We start from the raw sequence: 17,247 nt of genomic DNA, 5'->3' as shown, positions 1-17,247 counted from the left end.
GATACTAAATAAACATTAGACCGAATTTCGGAAATTTTGGTCAGGTCTCTAAAGTATAAGTAAAAATATTATTAGTACTTGTGATATTATTAGTATTCATCACATCATCAGCATATGTTTGTTTGTTCGCTTCGGATTTATTTTAGTACTTTGCTTTAGAGCATTAACACCGGTTAATAGAATCAGGTTCATGATGTTGAACATGTTATTGCGTTTCAATTAATAACTGTTCCACATGCATAGTAACCAATATGTATCAATGTTTAAAAACACAGTAATTATAACACTACATTTAGAAATTTTGATCGGTGTTTTTAAGATGATATTAAACGATATTTTATTTCTGCTGTATAGATGTGGCAACTTTAAACTGTTGTAAGAACACCTGATACAATTATACGCAAATGGATATTTGAATTAAAATATATTTTCGCAATATTTACTTATAACGTAACGTGTTACGGAATAGTAAAATACTGTATCATGTTAAAGTACGTATTACTAATTGCCTCGTAAAAAACGTTTACCTGATTAGGTTGCACTTGCTGCATTTTAAATATTTCCAATGTAGATGTCTTATTTGGACGGCAATATATACCAATTAACATATTTCATGTTCATTTAAATATTCTACTGACACCCTTTTATTGAAATAAACATTTTTCTCCCTGCGTGTGTATATTCTTAGCCGAACACCCAAATAAAATACACTATATATACGACATAAACACCTCGACAATATAGAATAGTAATAGCTAACATTACAAATATTGTGACTATTATAAAAATATCATCTGCAATAATATTATAAAGAAAAACTTTTGTTTTTTTTTATGTATGTATTTTTTGTATGTTTGTAACGTTTTCACACAAATACCTCGAGACCGATTTCAAAAATTCTTTCACCAGAAAGCTTCATTGAGTGTCTATAGCGTACCGCGGGCGAAGATCTGTAAAATTGATTTGTTGTTGAACATTGCGTATTAAATAACAGTTGAAAATTAACAAATTTCAGAGTAAAAGAGGCTAGAAAGGCAGCAGCCTCCGGCGAAGGTCCGCCCGTATTATATCTCAATGCTGGTGACACTTACACGGGAACCGCTTGGTTCACGATATACAAATGGAAGATTGCTGCAGAATTCCTAAACGCATTACAACCTGATGCCGTTGTAAGTATTATAAAGTTTACGTGTGCCAGTATGTCTTTGTAAAATTGTTAATGCGATACATGTTTGTGTGTGTAAGTCAGTTGTATCGTCTGGCCACTTTTTATAAATCTAAAGCATAGAGAATAAATAAAGTGACACCAACAAGAGCTATGAATAAACGCAATGTTTAATAGATACGGATTATACATCCGTATATTTATAATATCTTTATAGTTCCGATGCTCACGCTAATGAACTCAAGAGGCTGTAGGTGGTTCCTCCCACATCCTTTGAGAACTTTCTATTAGGTACTCTTCAACCTACGCCATTTTCTATTACAGCTTTTACGTGGGTGTAAGCTGTTGCGAAAAATTTCAGTTCATCGCTTCAATTTGACCTTACATAATAAGAGGCGGTTTCAGAAATAAGTTGTTTACATTGAGCTTATTTGCTTAACTCTTGATGTTTTAAATATTTATGATATTAACCTCGGTAGTGATGCCGTAACGTAGATTATAGAAGAGATTTTAGAATAAGCTTTAACCAACTCAAATTGACCACATTTGATTGAGACAAAAAACTATTTGAAGAGTCGCTCCAAAATTATGGAAGCAACAATGAAATACGTAATTTGAAATATGTTTGGGCAAAAAGGATACACCTTTTCCGCACCCTTCCCAGTCCCTTCCTTTACTTCTCTATCCCTATATCTTTTAAAGCTTGCAGCTCATTCATGGAGGCTCATTGATAGGCCAAAGTACTTCAATGCCATATTATTTTGCATGTCACGTGTATATTTCTTTACAATTCATAATTACAAGAATTGAAACTGGCGTAATCATAATCTCATTTGAGAGTACCATATGCCAGCGTTACCGTTTCAATGATAACGCAGTAATTAAGCATTTATTTCTTGCTCTACAGAAATGTGATTTTTGTCCCTGTGCTTTAATGATCGGAGCTATCGGCTAGCCTGAGATGGCGTGTTGAACCGAATTGCGGTTGCTTTGTGGAACCTTAGCTTATGTGATGTGAAACATGTCAATGTCATTTACATGTCCGTTTGTAGTGTTTCCTCGACATAAACGTATATTCGTAGTGTGTGACGATTTTGGTGCCTATTTATTAGGCGTTGGAAAAAATGGGGATCTTTTGTTAGATTTGAATCGTATGTAAATAAACTTAAATAATGTTATTAGAATATAAAATATGAATTTGATAGTAATAATAATACGTATTAATTAGCCTTCTTCTCTTGAATAAAATTTGTTTCTTTTTAAATTTTGTTTACTTGAAATAAATTACAGTCCTGATTATGAAGCTAAATTATAGTTATAATTTTTAAAAAATGTGAGCGTTATATCAGTCACTTCAGTTACGAAACATTCCGATTACATTATTTGATATTTTATTGATATGTAATGTTTAAATCGACATATAATATAACTTGGAAAAATCACAACCGGCACATTCAATAGAAAATAAAGGAAGCTCGTGCATATGACATTTAAATTACTGTAAAATAGAATATGCATTGTTCCAGTTATGTCATATCATATTTTCATACATCTTCAGAGATTTACATAACAAACAATTCTCCATTGTTTATTTTTCTGACAAGATCTGTTTTAAGACAAGTCATTACGCGTAATATTTGCCTTGTACTTTAATAATTAATTATACTAGCGGCATCGTGATTAAGCCCGAGGTTTAGAAATCGTTAATTGTACGACATAGTATTATATATAATAGGCTTACCAAGTTTATGTTAATTTATTAAGGCAGGTAACATATATTTTTATTGACATAGATATTAATTGTATCAATTTTTTATTGAGACGATGTCCTTTTGTGTTACAAAAGGTAGAACGCCTACAGAACTTTTGAACTTTGATTTTAAATCGTTTCCCAATTTATCTATTTTCACATCAGAATGAATCTCAACGTCGCGCACAAAGGCCGGTTAAATCAATCACCAAAATGAAATGACATTTTCATAGCAGAAATTTTCTATCGCTGACACGCCTCGGTTCAGCTGTATTTATTACATGCACAACTACATAACAGTACTATGTACAGTTGAAAATCAATACCAGACTTGTTGCATGTTCGGTTACATAATGTGAAATGACAGTATAAACAAGATGTATAGAATTAATCAGTGTTCGTATCATGCCTTTGAATCTCATTAGAGAACGCGAATAATGTAGATAGATCTTAGTTGCAATTGCAAGATAATATATCTTCAGAATGTGAACATACCTATTGTAATTGTAGAGTATTAGTTCACTAATACAGGTATATAAGCAGTTTTGGAAAAAGGATTCCGTTAAAAAAATTTTAAATTATTAAAAATGTAAGTTGTTTTATATTTCTCGATTAATTATACTACCTACTAACCACTTGGCACAAAAAATACTACTAATACAAAGAATGTTATTCTCATGCAATACTTTACTTATAATTAACCTACATCTCATTAAACGTAAGGGTTATTGGTTTTGGTAACTGCATGTTATATTTATGTTGTGGCTTTTGTGTTCATTGCCTACGGGTTTGGACTTTTTTACTCTTATTTCAATTTCGTACATTGTTTTTAATGAAATACTATACTATGAATAATGTAACAAATGCACAAGTCTAAATTTTTCTTTAACCTTACTAACCAAGATCTGTCACTTGATAATTTAATAAATATCTTAAATTTTATCATACGTATTTCTTATTTCAGTCTCTCGGCAATAACGAATTTGACGAGGAAAATAAAAGCATTTCACATTTCCTTCAAAATTTGGATTCAATCATAATTGCTACAAATGTCATAGTAAATGTACCAGAGGCTCAAAACAAAATAAAGAAATCATCTATTATTAATATTGATGGGACTCTAGTTGGTATTGTTGGATATCTTACACCCGAGTCTTCAGTTTTAGACAGCGAAGGAAAAATAGAATACATAGACGAAGTTTTGGCACTAACAGAAGAAGTAACAAAGCTGAAAAAAGAAAACGTTAAAATTATTATAGCTTTAGGTTATTCTACGTCAAAAAATATTGAAATAGCTCAAGAAGTAGACGGAATTGATTTGATTATAGTTGGAAATCAAAACAAGTACCTAACAAATGGAACTGTATTGAATGATGGTATAGAAGATACTGAAAATTTAAGAATTGTGTTACAAAGTTCCGGCAAACGTGTCCCTATCATTAAATCGTATGCTTATTCGAAGTACTTGGGAAAGATAAATCTAGCATTTGATAATCATGGAGAGCTATTCCACTTTAATGTAGATTATCTTCTTCTTGATAATTCAATTCCACAAGATTATGAGGCCTTACGTATGACCAACAACGTAGAAAAAGATTTAGCATTCAACTCGATGATTCTTGGGCAGACAGCAGTTGTACTCGATGGAACTTCCTGTAAAAGTGAAGAATGTAATCTCGCTAATTTACTCACTGACGCTATAATACAATATTATGCCAGTAGATTTGAAGGCGAGCGTTGGACTGACGCGCCAATTGCTATTATCCATGGTGGCGCTTTAACCGGTAGGATTGCTCCTGAGAAAAGACCCGGTGATATAACAAGAAGTGATTTATATTCTGTTATAACTTCGTCCAGCAATTTAGTAGCCGTTACAATGAACGGAAAAATATTGAACGAAGCTCTTGAACATTCAGTTTACAGTTACACAACTGCAGGTTCCGAAGGATTTCTACAGTTTTCTGGTGTAAGAGTAACATACGATTTTAATAAAGACCCAGGGTCGAGGATTATTAATGCCGTAGCTCGTTGTTGGAATTGTGCTATTCCTGAATTTTACGAAATTGAAGATAACAGAGACTATAAAGTTATAATGCCTTCTTCGTTAGCTAATGGAGAATTGGGTTATTCCATGTTTACAAACCTACCAAGAGTAAATCTTAATTATGATGAATTTACTTGTGTTACGGAATTTATGTCAACAAGAAGTCCGGTGTACCCAGAAATAGCTGATCGCATAAATCTACTGAACACTGATACAGTGCCCGGTTCCGCTCATACCATTAAATCATCAATATTATTGGCAATTACTTTACTTATCAGATATTTAATTTTGTAATTTATGCATTTAAATAAATTGTAATTTGTTTATGTTTTATTTATTTTCCAATTTTAGACGCTGGCAAAAAAAAGGTTTTATTTTTAAATATAAATTAATCTGTGAAACCCGTATTTTATTTTATCTTATGAAATATATCAGTAAGTACCCTTTTGCATGACCTATTTAAATAAATAAAACGTTCTCTTTTAACTACGATATTTATTAGTTTTGCTACGGGGACTTGCTTTTGATTAATCTAACAATATATAATTTCACAATATCCTTCTCTATTTCTTCCAATCAGTGAAGATTGTAATTGTTTAACTAGTTCAATTCTATCTATAAATAATGTACCTATCTATCTCACCTCTTCAAATTTACTCCGCGTAACACTTTGATACTCTCTTGGCTTATAAATAAAAGCTCGTTTTTTAAAATAACGCTCAACGGTTATTATTTTACATATGTATCTATGTATAGTAATCTAACATAAAATTTACTTTTTGTTTCAGTCTCTTGGAAACCATGAATTCGATAATGGAATAGCTGGTTTGTTGCCGTTTATTGCCAACTTGACTTGTCCTAATCTTGCTGCAAATCTCGTCCTCGATGAAGAACCGGAATTAATGGCCGAACCAAAATTGAGAAATTCTGTAGTTTTTGATGTGAATGGTGTAAAAGTAGGAGTAGTAGGATACTTAACACCAGATACACAATTTCTTGCAGTAAGAAATAAAGTCAAATATATAAGTGAAGTCACTGCAATTAAAAATGAAGTTAAGAAACTACAAAGCGAAGGAGTTAAAATATTAATTGCATTGGGACATTCAGGTTTTACAAAGGATTTAGAAATAGCAAAAGAAGTAGATGGTATAGATTTAGTCATTGGAGGTCACACAAATACTTTTTTATGGAATGGACCACCTCCCGATTCCGAAGTTCCTATTGGGCCTTACCCAAAAATAGTTAAACAAAATTCTGGACGAAACGTTCCTGTCGTACAAGCATACGCATATACTAAATACTTAGGTTACTTGCGTTTGATATTTAATTCGGAAGGTGAAATCATAAACATTCGGGATACTAATCCAGTTTTGTTAAATAACAATATTCCTCAGGACCCGGAAGTTTTGTCCATCGTAAATAAATATCGCGGCGAAGTAATGAAAGTTTCTGAAGTAATCGTAGGTAGCACTCTAGTTTTTTTGGATGGACAAACATGTCGATTAAGAGAATGTAATATGGGTAATTTAATCACTGATGCTATAGTACGTAAGTATGCGTCGGAATATACGGGCGTAGGTTGGACTGACACTCCAATAGCAGTTTTACAAGGAGGTGGAATACGAGCATCTATAAATAATATTAATAAAATAAGTAATATAACTATAGGTGACCTACTTACCGTGATGCCGTTTGATGACAGAGTTGTAAAGGTCACAATGAACGGTTCAGACATACGTAAAATGTTGGAGCATTCAGTTTCTCAATATAATCTTATTCGCGCTCCAGGCCAATTTCTACAAGTTTCTGGTATGCGTGTAGAATATGACTTAAAAAAGAAACCTGGCCAAAGACTCTTAAAAGCTCTTACCTTATGTGGTAATTGCAAAATACCAATTTTTGCACCATTGAATGACAGTGCTTCTTATAATATACTCATAAATGGATTTTTGTCAATGGGTGGTGATGGGTTCTCCATTTTTATAGAGCAACCGATTGCTTATTTAAGCTTTAACGACCTTTCAGCTACAATTGAATACTTGAATAAGACGAGTCCTGTATATCCCGCATTGGAAGGTCGTATTATGATAAATAATGTAGATGCGATAAGTTTCGCGAATAATAAAACTTTATCAATCATTATTATTTTAATCAATTTTATAATTTATTCCATAATTTCGTTATAAGGTTTCATATGTTCTATAAAATCCATGTTTTGTAAATATTATATGTATTGCTCTGTTTTTATAAACTTGTAATGTGAGAGGGTGAAAGATCTAAGTAGATCCTTTGCATGCAATCTATGTGATACTAGAACACAAACCACTATCCAAATGGATTTATCTGATAAAGGCTCCGGTGTGATTTTGTCGGCAAAAATACGACGGATAAAATATGGAAATCTCCATCGATTTCATTTTTTATCGACTGATTAGCCAGTCAATAAAGAGGTTATTAATTTCAAATTTGTTGTTTATAAAAACAACCTTCTCAGTAATTGTTTCAAGTATAGATTAGCCCATTTCACATTTCAATCCACCTTATAAAAGAGGTATGAGCAACTAAGAAGAATAAGTGGTTATGATAATACCTATATTGTAGCCACTTATTGTAGGATATTTGCGATTTCGTGTAATTATAATTGAATCACAATTTATAATTATAGAAAAGCATCGTATTTGTAATGTCATGTTTTTACTTATTCTTTCATTACAATTCGGAAGAAATTATGATGTTTATAAATACTATAAGTACATAATACATTATTAATAGTAGGTTAGGAAGTTTTTAGTTACATCAATAGCTGTTATAATTACTGTATTAAATAAATCCATGTTACTACTTTTGCACTTTTATTTATTCATTTGGCACAAAAAATCCGTTACAATAAAATTAATGATCCTAGTATAATGCGTAGGTTATTTACTTATATGTTCATATTCGTAGTTACATAGCTTTTGTTGTACGTTATTGCTATATTTATGAGACAACACTCATAGTTATACAATTTCCATCTATAAATACTCATTCACAATATCATTTTCGCATATTTTAACATATACTGAAAATTATCTTTTGTTACAGTCTCTTGGAAATCACGAGTTCGATCATGGAGTCAGCGGATTAACACCATTTATAGAAAATTTAACATCTCCAGTGTTAGCTGCAAATCTCGTGCTCACTAAAGTACCCGAATTAGAGGCTGAATCCAATTTAAGAAAATCTATTGTGTTTAACATATCTGGAACACCTATTGGAGTTATCGGTTACCTAACACCTGAGACAAAAAAATTAGCTGTAAAAAATAATGTCGAATATATAGACGAAATAATCGCATTGAAAAAAGAAGTGGAAAATCTAAAAAATGAAGGTGTAAATATAATTATAGCTTTAGGACATTCTGGATATTTAAAAGATATTGAAATCGCAAAAACAGTAGATGGTCTGAATCTAGTCATTGGAGGACATACGAATACTTTTCTCTGGAATGGTACAAGTCCAGATTCTGAGAAAATAATAGGTCCATACCCCACATACGTCACACAAGCTTCAGGAAAACAAGTACCTGTAGTTCAAGCTTATGCTTATACTAAATACCTCGGTAAACTTCACATGGTGTTTAACAACAACGGAGAACTTCTAAGCGCAGACGGCAATCCAATTCTATTGGATAATTCCATCCCTCAAGATCCAGAAGTTTTGGAAATAATAAATCGCTACAGGAAAAAAGTTCTAAATTTAACAGAGGAAGTGATCGGTACTACCTTAGTTGTTCTAGATGGCCATAGTTGTCAACACAAAGAATGCAATCTTGGTAATTTAATTGCCGATGCCATGATTTATAAGTACGTTACAGAATATAGAGGAGAATATTGGAGTGATACGCCCGTAGCTATTATCCAAGGTGGCGGCATAAGATCTGCAATCGCGGTTAGAGAAATACCGACTGCAATCACTAAAGGAGATTTAATAGCAGTTCTACCATTTGAAGGAGTATTGGTAGTTGTAACAATGAATGGTACTATACTAATGAAGATGTTAGAGCACTCTGTCGCCAATCTAAATGAATTTGATTATCCTGGAGAATTTCTTCAAGTGTCAGGCCTTAAAGTAGTTTATGACATCACAAAACCCATTGGTTCTAAAGTAGTTGAAGCCACCGTCAGGTGTTGGAATTGTTCGATACCAACATATTCTAAAATTATCGAAAGCCAGAAATACAAAGTCATTATGCCTAGCTTTGTATCCAATGGTGGGGATGGCTATTCTATGTTAAATGGCTTACCAACACAAGTTTTAAATTATGGTGAATTAGAATGTACAATGGCCTATATAAAACAACATAGCCCAGTTCTCCCAGAAATAGAACGACGTGTCACAATACTTGACAAATATGCAACGGAAAATATTTCTAAAAATTTAACACCGCCTATGCTTCTCACAATAGCATTAATATATAGTATTAGTTTATTGTAACAAATAAATTGTAAAAATGTAACACATATATTAGGTATGTAAGGGTTAAATTATACAAGTAATATTGATATTGATTGAGTACTTAAAAATACATTTGTAAGTTTAGATGCTAAGATGTACAAAGTTCCTATGTTCCGATGTTCCTATAATAAAAAATTACCCGAATACAGTCTTTTTATTTCCCTTTATAAAAATACTCAAGTTACTTTGTAAAGAGTATCTAATTATTTTAATATCATTTTCTTCCAGTCGCTGGGAAACCATGAGTTCGATGAAGCTGTGGATGGAGTTATACCATTTATAAGAAATTTAACTTCACCGGTATTAGCTGCTAATCTCATTTTAGACGAAGAACCAGATCTAAAGGCTGAAACAAATCTATATAAATCTATTATTTTAAGTAAGAACAATGTAAAAATTGGGATTATCGGTTACTTAACACCTGAAACAAAGTTTCTTGCTCCAAGAAATAAAGTTAATTATGAAGATGAAATACCAGCAGTTAGGAGAGAAGTTCAGAAGTTAAAGCAAAATGATGTTAATATAATTATTGCTCTTGGTCATTCTGGTTTCATAAAGGATTTGGAGATTGCAAGTGAAGTTGAAGACATTGATATTGTGATAGGTGGACACTCGAACACATTTTTATCAAATGTGAACACAACGGAAATTCCCGAATTTCCTCAGGGACCGTATCCGACTATTGTAATGCAAAAATCGGGAAGAAAGGTCCTAGTGGTGCAAGCGTACGCTTATACTAAATACATGGGTAGCTTATATCTAACGTTTAATGAAAATGGTGACATTATAAATTACGAAGGTAATCCAATTTTATTGAATAATGCAATACCACAGGACCCAGATGTTTTAAATATAGTGAAGAAATACCATAGTGAAATTGACCGTATAAACAATGTTGTTGTCGGAAGCTCTTTTACATACCTGGATGGAGAGAGTTGTAGATTGTATGAATGTAACTTAGGAAACTTTTTATGCGACGTTATGATTAACTACACGAAACATTACCACGCTGAATTTTCTCAAGTGAATATTGCTCTTATTCAAGGTGGGAGGATAAGAACGTCGATAGACCAACCAAAGAAACCATTCAATTTAACAAGAGGCGATTGGATTACAGTCATACCTTTTTCTGATACACTCTGTATAGTCCATATGAATGGCAGCGTATTAATGAAAGCTCTAGAACATTCGGTAGATTCATGGAGAAAAATTGACGCAACGGGACAATTTTTGCAAATGTCCGGTGTAGAAGTAATGTATGATTTAAATAAGCTACCAGGATCTCGCGTCATTCAAGCAAAAGCTATTTGTAGTGATTGCAATAGATTCACAAACATAGAAGATAACTTACAATACCAAATAATTATGTCAGAATTTTTAGCAGATGGAGGAGACGGTTATTTTATGTTTGAAGGATTAGAAAAAGAAATTGTTTCATACAACGAAGTTAGTTGCGCACTTGATTATTTGAGCAAGTTTAGTCCAATCAATCCCAAAGTATCAGGACGTATTAAATTATTAAATGAAGACAAGATTATCAACATTCCAGGTTTTATAGATGTCAACATTGGGTCGCCAAACACTCTCTTACCTTCTGGGACAGAGAAAAGGCGATTAGATTTAGTATTGGTTATAACAATAATATTGTGCATTGTATCTTCATAGAGACTCTTGTTTTTCCATAGAAACACTCAATACTAAAAGAAGATTTAATGCCATTAAATGGATCCAAATTAAATGAAGCTTGCAGATCTCTTTGATAAAATTAAAATAGCATAAGTACCTACAAACAAATCAGAACTAACAAATAAAAGGATCTTTCAGACTGGCAGAACACCTAACACTGATCGGACTTGTCCGTACAGAAAAACGATCAGGAAACAGGATACAAATTGCATCTAGCTCATAATAGACAGACCGGATGCTTTGTGTCATTCATGAGTCTCATATACTCTTCTATTTTGATTGTGTCAAAGCATTTAGTTGTAAAAAATGTGATTATCTAGTTTATATCGAAAGACAAAGATACAAAGTATCATATAAACAAATAAAATTATAAATATATAGATATAACATACGTATACCTACTATTGTCATACCTCAATAAAGTACGTATTTTTTATTATTTAGAATATAAATCTTGTGTGTAACTTGCAATGTGTAATTTCTGCCGAACATTGTTCCGCTAAGAAAAATGTATATTAAAAGTTATGTAAATTCGCTTTTAGATTAAAATATAAATATAGAGTATATAAAGAAAACACTATAATTACTACTAATTGAATATTTTATTAGTATATGTTGAATTACATTCGACTATATATACTTCGACTATACTTATATCTAACAAGCTAAGTAACCAGTAAAATAATATAATTTTTGGCATATTCCTTATACATGTAACATACAGATTTCTTCAAGAAATTCATAATTTCTTCCCAATATTTCCGAAGAGTATAAGCATTAGTTTCTTGTTTACGATTTTAAATATTAATAAAACCTTACAGGAAGTATTGAAAACGTTAATTACTTCACCTATTTGACCTTGATTATAATAAAAATACTGATAAGTTAAGTACATTCCAATATTCAATTCTATGTGAGTATATCTATCTCAAATGCTTTCACACCCACGCTTATTTCTAAATGCATGTATGTATATATTGTACAATTTAGTATGGCCTGTTGTGGCCACACTAAATTGATAAAATTAAAAAAATAAACTATCACGTACAAAATAGTGATAGATAGACTATAGAAAACAGATAATTAATTATTGAGCAAATTAAAATAATACGGTAGTTTATAATTACTTTTTATAACTTATTTGACTTATAACTAAGTATATAAAGTCGCCGCTGCGCCGTGTTTTAAAAAAAACGAATACTATCAGCGTTTTTAAAACATCGTATCATAGTGATTAGTTGACAAAACATACTTTATCTATTTAAATAGAATAAAAATATTTTTTCATAATTAAAAACGAAAATTATATAGGCGTTATAAGACTTCTCTATCATGGCTAACATACCATTTAATTTAATTGTAATACAAAGGTTAACATTTATTGGAATACACTTATAAGTTTCATTAATTTTAATTCTACAGGTATTTTTAATATTAAATGTCTATGAAATTTATTACTCCCTTAATATTTGAATGATCGTTTTATTAAAAAAAAACTCAATAAGTAAAGATGAGGGGGTAAGATCTGAGAAAACAATTGATTGCTTAGACTTGAAAAAACTGAAACACTAACCACCTAGTTATTTTATTCTAAATACAATAATTTAATGATATAGTTATAAAGTATAGACAATATATATTAAAATGATTTGTAAATACTATACTTAAAACCTGTCTTAAGATACTCAAATATGTAGAGTACCAAAGATATAAATGTTTCCACAATATTAATATCAAAATATAGTAATATAATTTGCAATACTGTTATAATAAGAAAGTATGTGCAGAAATTCTTCAAACGTTTCAGTCACAATAAGTTCATTTGCCAGTCTACTGGTTCGTTACAACCATATGGCACAATACCCTCCAGTATAACCAAACATTGCTTGAGACCTTCCTGACAATCACATAGCTCAATACAGGGAGCGAAACTCTCTAATTCCTCACAGAGGTTACATAGTTTGCGAAAAATTTTAATAGCTGTATCTTTATCGCAACGCTGTAGTTTATCAATAATGTTGAAATTGAGAAATTTGTTTTTATTTCTTGTTATTTTCGGTGGAATCTTCTTCGGCCGCATAGTCAGGTATGTGGGCCAGTTGTTGACACACGCTTCGCACATGCACATGAATTTGTACTGAAACTGCAACGATGTTTGTCTTTCCATGCGATCCTCCAACGCATGATGGGCCCTGAAGATGAGATGTTAACATTTTAAAATGAACTACTTTCTAAATAAGTGGAATCTATATCTATCTATCACTACATAGTATAAAACAAAGTCGCTTTCTCTGTCCCTATGTATGCTTAAATGGTTAAAATTACACAACGGATTTTGATGGGGTCTTTTTTAATAAATAGAGCGATTAAAGAGGATGGTTAACATGTATAATAACATCTATTACACAACTCCACGTACGAGGGCAAAAGCTAGTATTGTATAAAAGAAAGTTGTGTATCTAAACTTGCTAATTTTGCAGCCCATGCTAATAAGCGGATATGCTGTGTTCAATGTGTTCAATGTGTTCAATGTGTACAATGTGTTCCCGCAGTCCCGTCTAAGGCAGCGCATTAGAACACGATGAAGTTATAGACGAGAGTCCATCAAAGCCCACGTAAGATACCCACGTCCGAAGGCCGTACAAGATTTCTCCACTTAATAAAAATAAACAACTGTAAGTCAAAAATAGCTAATTGGCTTCTACTGTTATTTGATTTGTAGGATTAGGCACTGCTATGATTTGGATAATTTCTTTATTTGAAAGACCCAAAAAAATAGTCAACCCGAGCACAACTGGAATGGGAAGCTATTTTTAAAGAAAAAGGTTGCACTAAAAATTACAACTATTTTAAAAACGTTATGTCCTTAAGAAATTAAAATTTTAAATTTACAACAACACTTGAATTGTAAATTAGTCTCATTATTTATTAGGTAATCTAATTTCACATAACAATGTAAATCATTTACCCCTTTTGTATAAAATAAGAATATTGAAATAGTGCTGATATTAACATACTTACCATGTTAATTATTTTTAACAAACCACCAAACCACATTCAAATTAACAGATTTACACCAAATTTGACTGGGATCACATGTGTGGAACCAGTTTTCACATAAAAAAAATAATTGTAAGAAAGAATTTACTCAGTAAATAGTTATGAGGTAGTAAACACCAAGAAGCAGTCAAATTGATAACCTCCTATTTTTAAAATTAGTTGAAAATAAACTTAGTTACATGTATAAGCAGGGCGGCCATAAAACATTGCCTTTGTTAGACAGTCAAGGTTTTGAAATCAAAGCATCATCCTCATAGATTACCGTTAGATATTTCACAGTGGTATAAAAAAACCTATCTTATCTAAACACATGAATCATGGAAATGCTCCGTTGTGAAGTGAAAGAAAGAAAAACAATCCTTTCGCATTTATAATATTAATAAGAGTAAACACTTACCCATAATTATCATATAACTGCATTCCTTTCTTAATGGGCCGCAAAGCAAACAATGTCATGTTACTTGTGCCAAGCTTGCTATACCTTACTACGTTAGGGGCACATGAATGATTTAGAAGACTGTGAAATGCATAAGGTGCACTGGCTATATTCATATCTCCAAATTTCCCATTCCCGCCCACTTCTGTATTAGCACTAATACCATGCATATTTGTTGGACTAGTCATACTGTGCAGTAAAAGTAAACCAGCCACACATTTCCATATCTTTTCTTTGCTCTTTTCATCATCAGCATCCAAAAAATTTGTTTCGTCTAAAAGAAATTTCAAAAACACAGCAGCAGTAACTGATTTTTGGAATATATCAGAAATAGATCTTCTCTCCACATTTGTAGCTAAGGTATGTATTGAGGCATAGTATTTTGAGTCATACACCCATTTATCACCAACTTTAACATGACCATGAAACTCTGTATCAATATTTGACTCGGCTTCCTCAATTGTTTTGAATAAAGCCTCCCAATCTGGATGATCGGTGCGAGCTTTAATGACAGTTCTTAGGGCAAGCAATTCAAGTTTAGTGAAATTCATATCCATCAATGACGCCATCAAAGGACATTCAACAGCATGATACTCCTTCAAGGCCTTTGAGCTACATTCTTCACTGCAATAAAGAGCGAAGCAACAGTTTTTGCAAGGAATGAGATTCGGTTTTCTAGAGAGACAATAACTACATGCAAAAAGGATCTGTTGCTTTAAAACCAATGCAAAATAAGGTTGTTCCTCCACAAGTACTTCACCAACTTTAATATCTTCCTTTGCAATGACATGTCTTCCCATTTCCTTGTTATAAACAACTTCAAGTTTTGTGCTGGAACCTAAATATCTTTCACTTTTCTCCCCCTTAAATGTTAATATATCTATTCCTTCTGGATTTTCTGTCAATTCAGTCTGAATACTACTAAGTGCTTCCTTACATAATTCCTTTCTTTTTATCAATTTATCTCTCACTTTTTCTGGGTAATTTAGGGAAAAGCAATGTTCAATATCTTGTACACATTCACCATATTTGTCCAACGAAAAAAATACGGCTGACCTATTTGATAATGCTAGTGCATAACTTTCTGAATCCAAGGGTGCATAAAGAAATGATAAATTATAATATTGCCATGCCTTATAATGTTCTTTCTTTTGATAGCACTGGTTGCCTAGGTTACGATAATGTGCAGACACTTTCTCACTTTTCTTGTGCTGTAAAGTACTTGGAAAAAAATTGCACTCTTCAAAGATATCATATACTAATAAAACTCTATCGCTGTTATTATCTGCTACTAACAGTTTGCGAGAAATGTCGGTAATTTTGCCTTGGGAAGTGAGTTTGTTAATAGCATCTGCATAAATAACATCAATAATCATTGTGATATTATTTTACAAAATGTCTCACTTTGCAACACCATTTATTGTGATAAATCTCGGCTGTGAGATGGTTTATGTTGTCGAGCAGAGATTGAAAATGCAAAACATACCAGTGGACAAATCCGAGATTGGTAAATACTTTTGTAACTTATTCACTTTAAAGCTGTTGGCCGTATATATAGAGAGCTTTCAGTTACCTATTTCTATAACTTATTTTTTCAGTACTCACAGATATAATAACAGTCCTTCTACATCCAAAGCTCCTGGAAGAACTATTTATACCACAGCCCGTTGCTCCTCATGCCGTCATCAAGCAACTCTTAGAAGATATATCTGCCTCATCGATTATGAGACTTGATACTTATTCTATGAATAAACTTTGGGATTTAATGACAATGATCTTCAAATGGCAATTATCTGTAGCGACAAACCAGAGTATTTTTGACATCAGCCGGCGACATTTAAAATGTGTAGCCACTTTATTACCGGCACATTTCCCAAGAAATATAATTGAAGACACAACTAAAAGATTTGACGCTTTAGCAATGATTTTCACTGCGAATGATTATAAATGCCTTTGTAATACATTGGTGCTATGGTTTTCTGAATATCATTCCAAAATTTCAGTCCTTTTACGGCTAGGACTACAACGCAATGATGGTACTTTTGCTTTGCCTGCTACAGTTAGTCTGAAATTTCTTAAAAATCTAGGGGAAAATATATATAAACACGATAATAAAAAGAAATCTATTGATGATTATCAAATCCACTGTGCTGACGATAGTGAAATCCGTTGTTTATTGGGTCCTATGGAAGCAACATCACCACAGAAGCAAGCAATACATGAAAATAATATTGAACTTAGTACAAAGCAATGCTCACCAATTGTATTGCAAAAGTATAAATATTTTAAAAATATTGATTTGAGTCGTAAAAATGTTCCAAGTAATGATCTCACTTTTACGGCTAATATACCAAAAACGACACAGGAGGATCTTCTTGAAATGTTGGAAAATGTATCCCTCAGCTGAGTGTATGCTACGCATCACCTTATATGTTCCTTAATTATTGCTTTTTTATATCAAAATAATAATTGCTCGTGTGCTTAAGTACCTGAATGAAGTTATTTTTCAGATTATCGGCCAAGTTCATTTTACTTGCAAGAATTGTAATGTAATTCCCCGATTCCATGAAAGCAGTTGCGGGAAATAACCGCTAGTTAAGTTTTTTTGA

At 32.1% G+C, this 17,247-nt stretch overlaps 3 protein-coding genes across 3 annotated transcripts in view; 2 read left to right on the top strand and 1 right to left on the bottom strand.

Annotated features, from left to right (window-relative positions):
• LOC119840090 overlaps nucleotides 1-11,969 on the top strand; it is a 23,763-nt gene extending 11,794 nt beyond the window's left edge. The window contains exons 3-8 of the mRNA XM_038366597.1: nucleotides 1,016-1,169; nucleotides 3,880-5,175; nucleotides 5,748-6,928; nucleotides 7,906-7,912; nucleotides 8,044-9,009; nucleotides 9,685-11,969. Of these exons, the coding sequence (XP_038222525.1) occupies nucleotides 1,016-1,169; nucleotides 3,880-5,175; nucleotides 5,748-6,928; nucleotides 7,906-7,912; nucleotides 8,044-9,009; nucleotides 9,685-11,121 (5,041 nt within the window). The 3' untranslated portion in view covers nucleotides 11,122-11,969. The remainder of the gene's footprint in view (nucleotides 1-1,015; nucleotides 1,170-3,879; nucleotides 5,176-5,747; nucleotides 6,929-7,905; nucleotides 7,913-8,043; nucleotides 9,010-9,684) is intronic.
• Nucleotides 11,892-16,160, bottom strand: LOC119840089 (SET and MYND domain-containing protein 4). Its single transcript, XM_038366596.1, has 2 exons — nucleotides 14,600-16,160; nucleotides 11,892-13,334 (listed from the first exon to the last, which is right to left on the bottom strand). Exons 1-2 carry the CDS (start codon nucleotides 16,012-16,014, stop codon nucleotides 12,950-12,952), a joined length of 1,800 nt encoding a protein of 599 aa, XP_038222524.1. The 5' UTR covers nucleotides 16,015-16,160; the 3' UTR covers nucleotides 11,892-12,949.
• LOC119840091 (protein OSCP1) lies at nucleotides 16,023-17,247 on the top strand. The gene is made up of 2 exons (XM_038366598.1): nucleotides 16,023-16,145; nucleotides 16,237-17,247. Exons 1-2 carry the CDS (start codon nucleotides 16,034-16,036, stop codon nucleotides 17,043-17,045), a joined length of 921 nt encoding a protein of 306 aa, XP_038222526.1. The 5' UTR covers nucleotides 16,023-16,033; the 3' UTR covers nucleotides 17,046-17,247.

This window comes from Zerene cesonia, chromosome 5 (genome assembly GCF_012273895.1).
Source record: "Zerene cesonia ecotype Mississippi chromosome 5, Zerene_cesonia_1.1, whole genome shotgun sequence".
Classification (NCBI taxonomy): Eukaryota; Metazoa; Arthropoda; class Insecta; order Lepidoptera; family Pieridae; genus Zerene; species Zerene cesonia.
The sequence above is the reverse complement of the archived record's forward strand: the minus strand, read 5'-3'. Positions and strand labels throughout refer to the sequence as shown.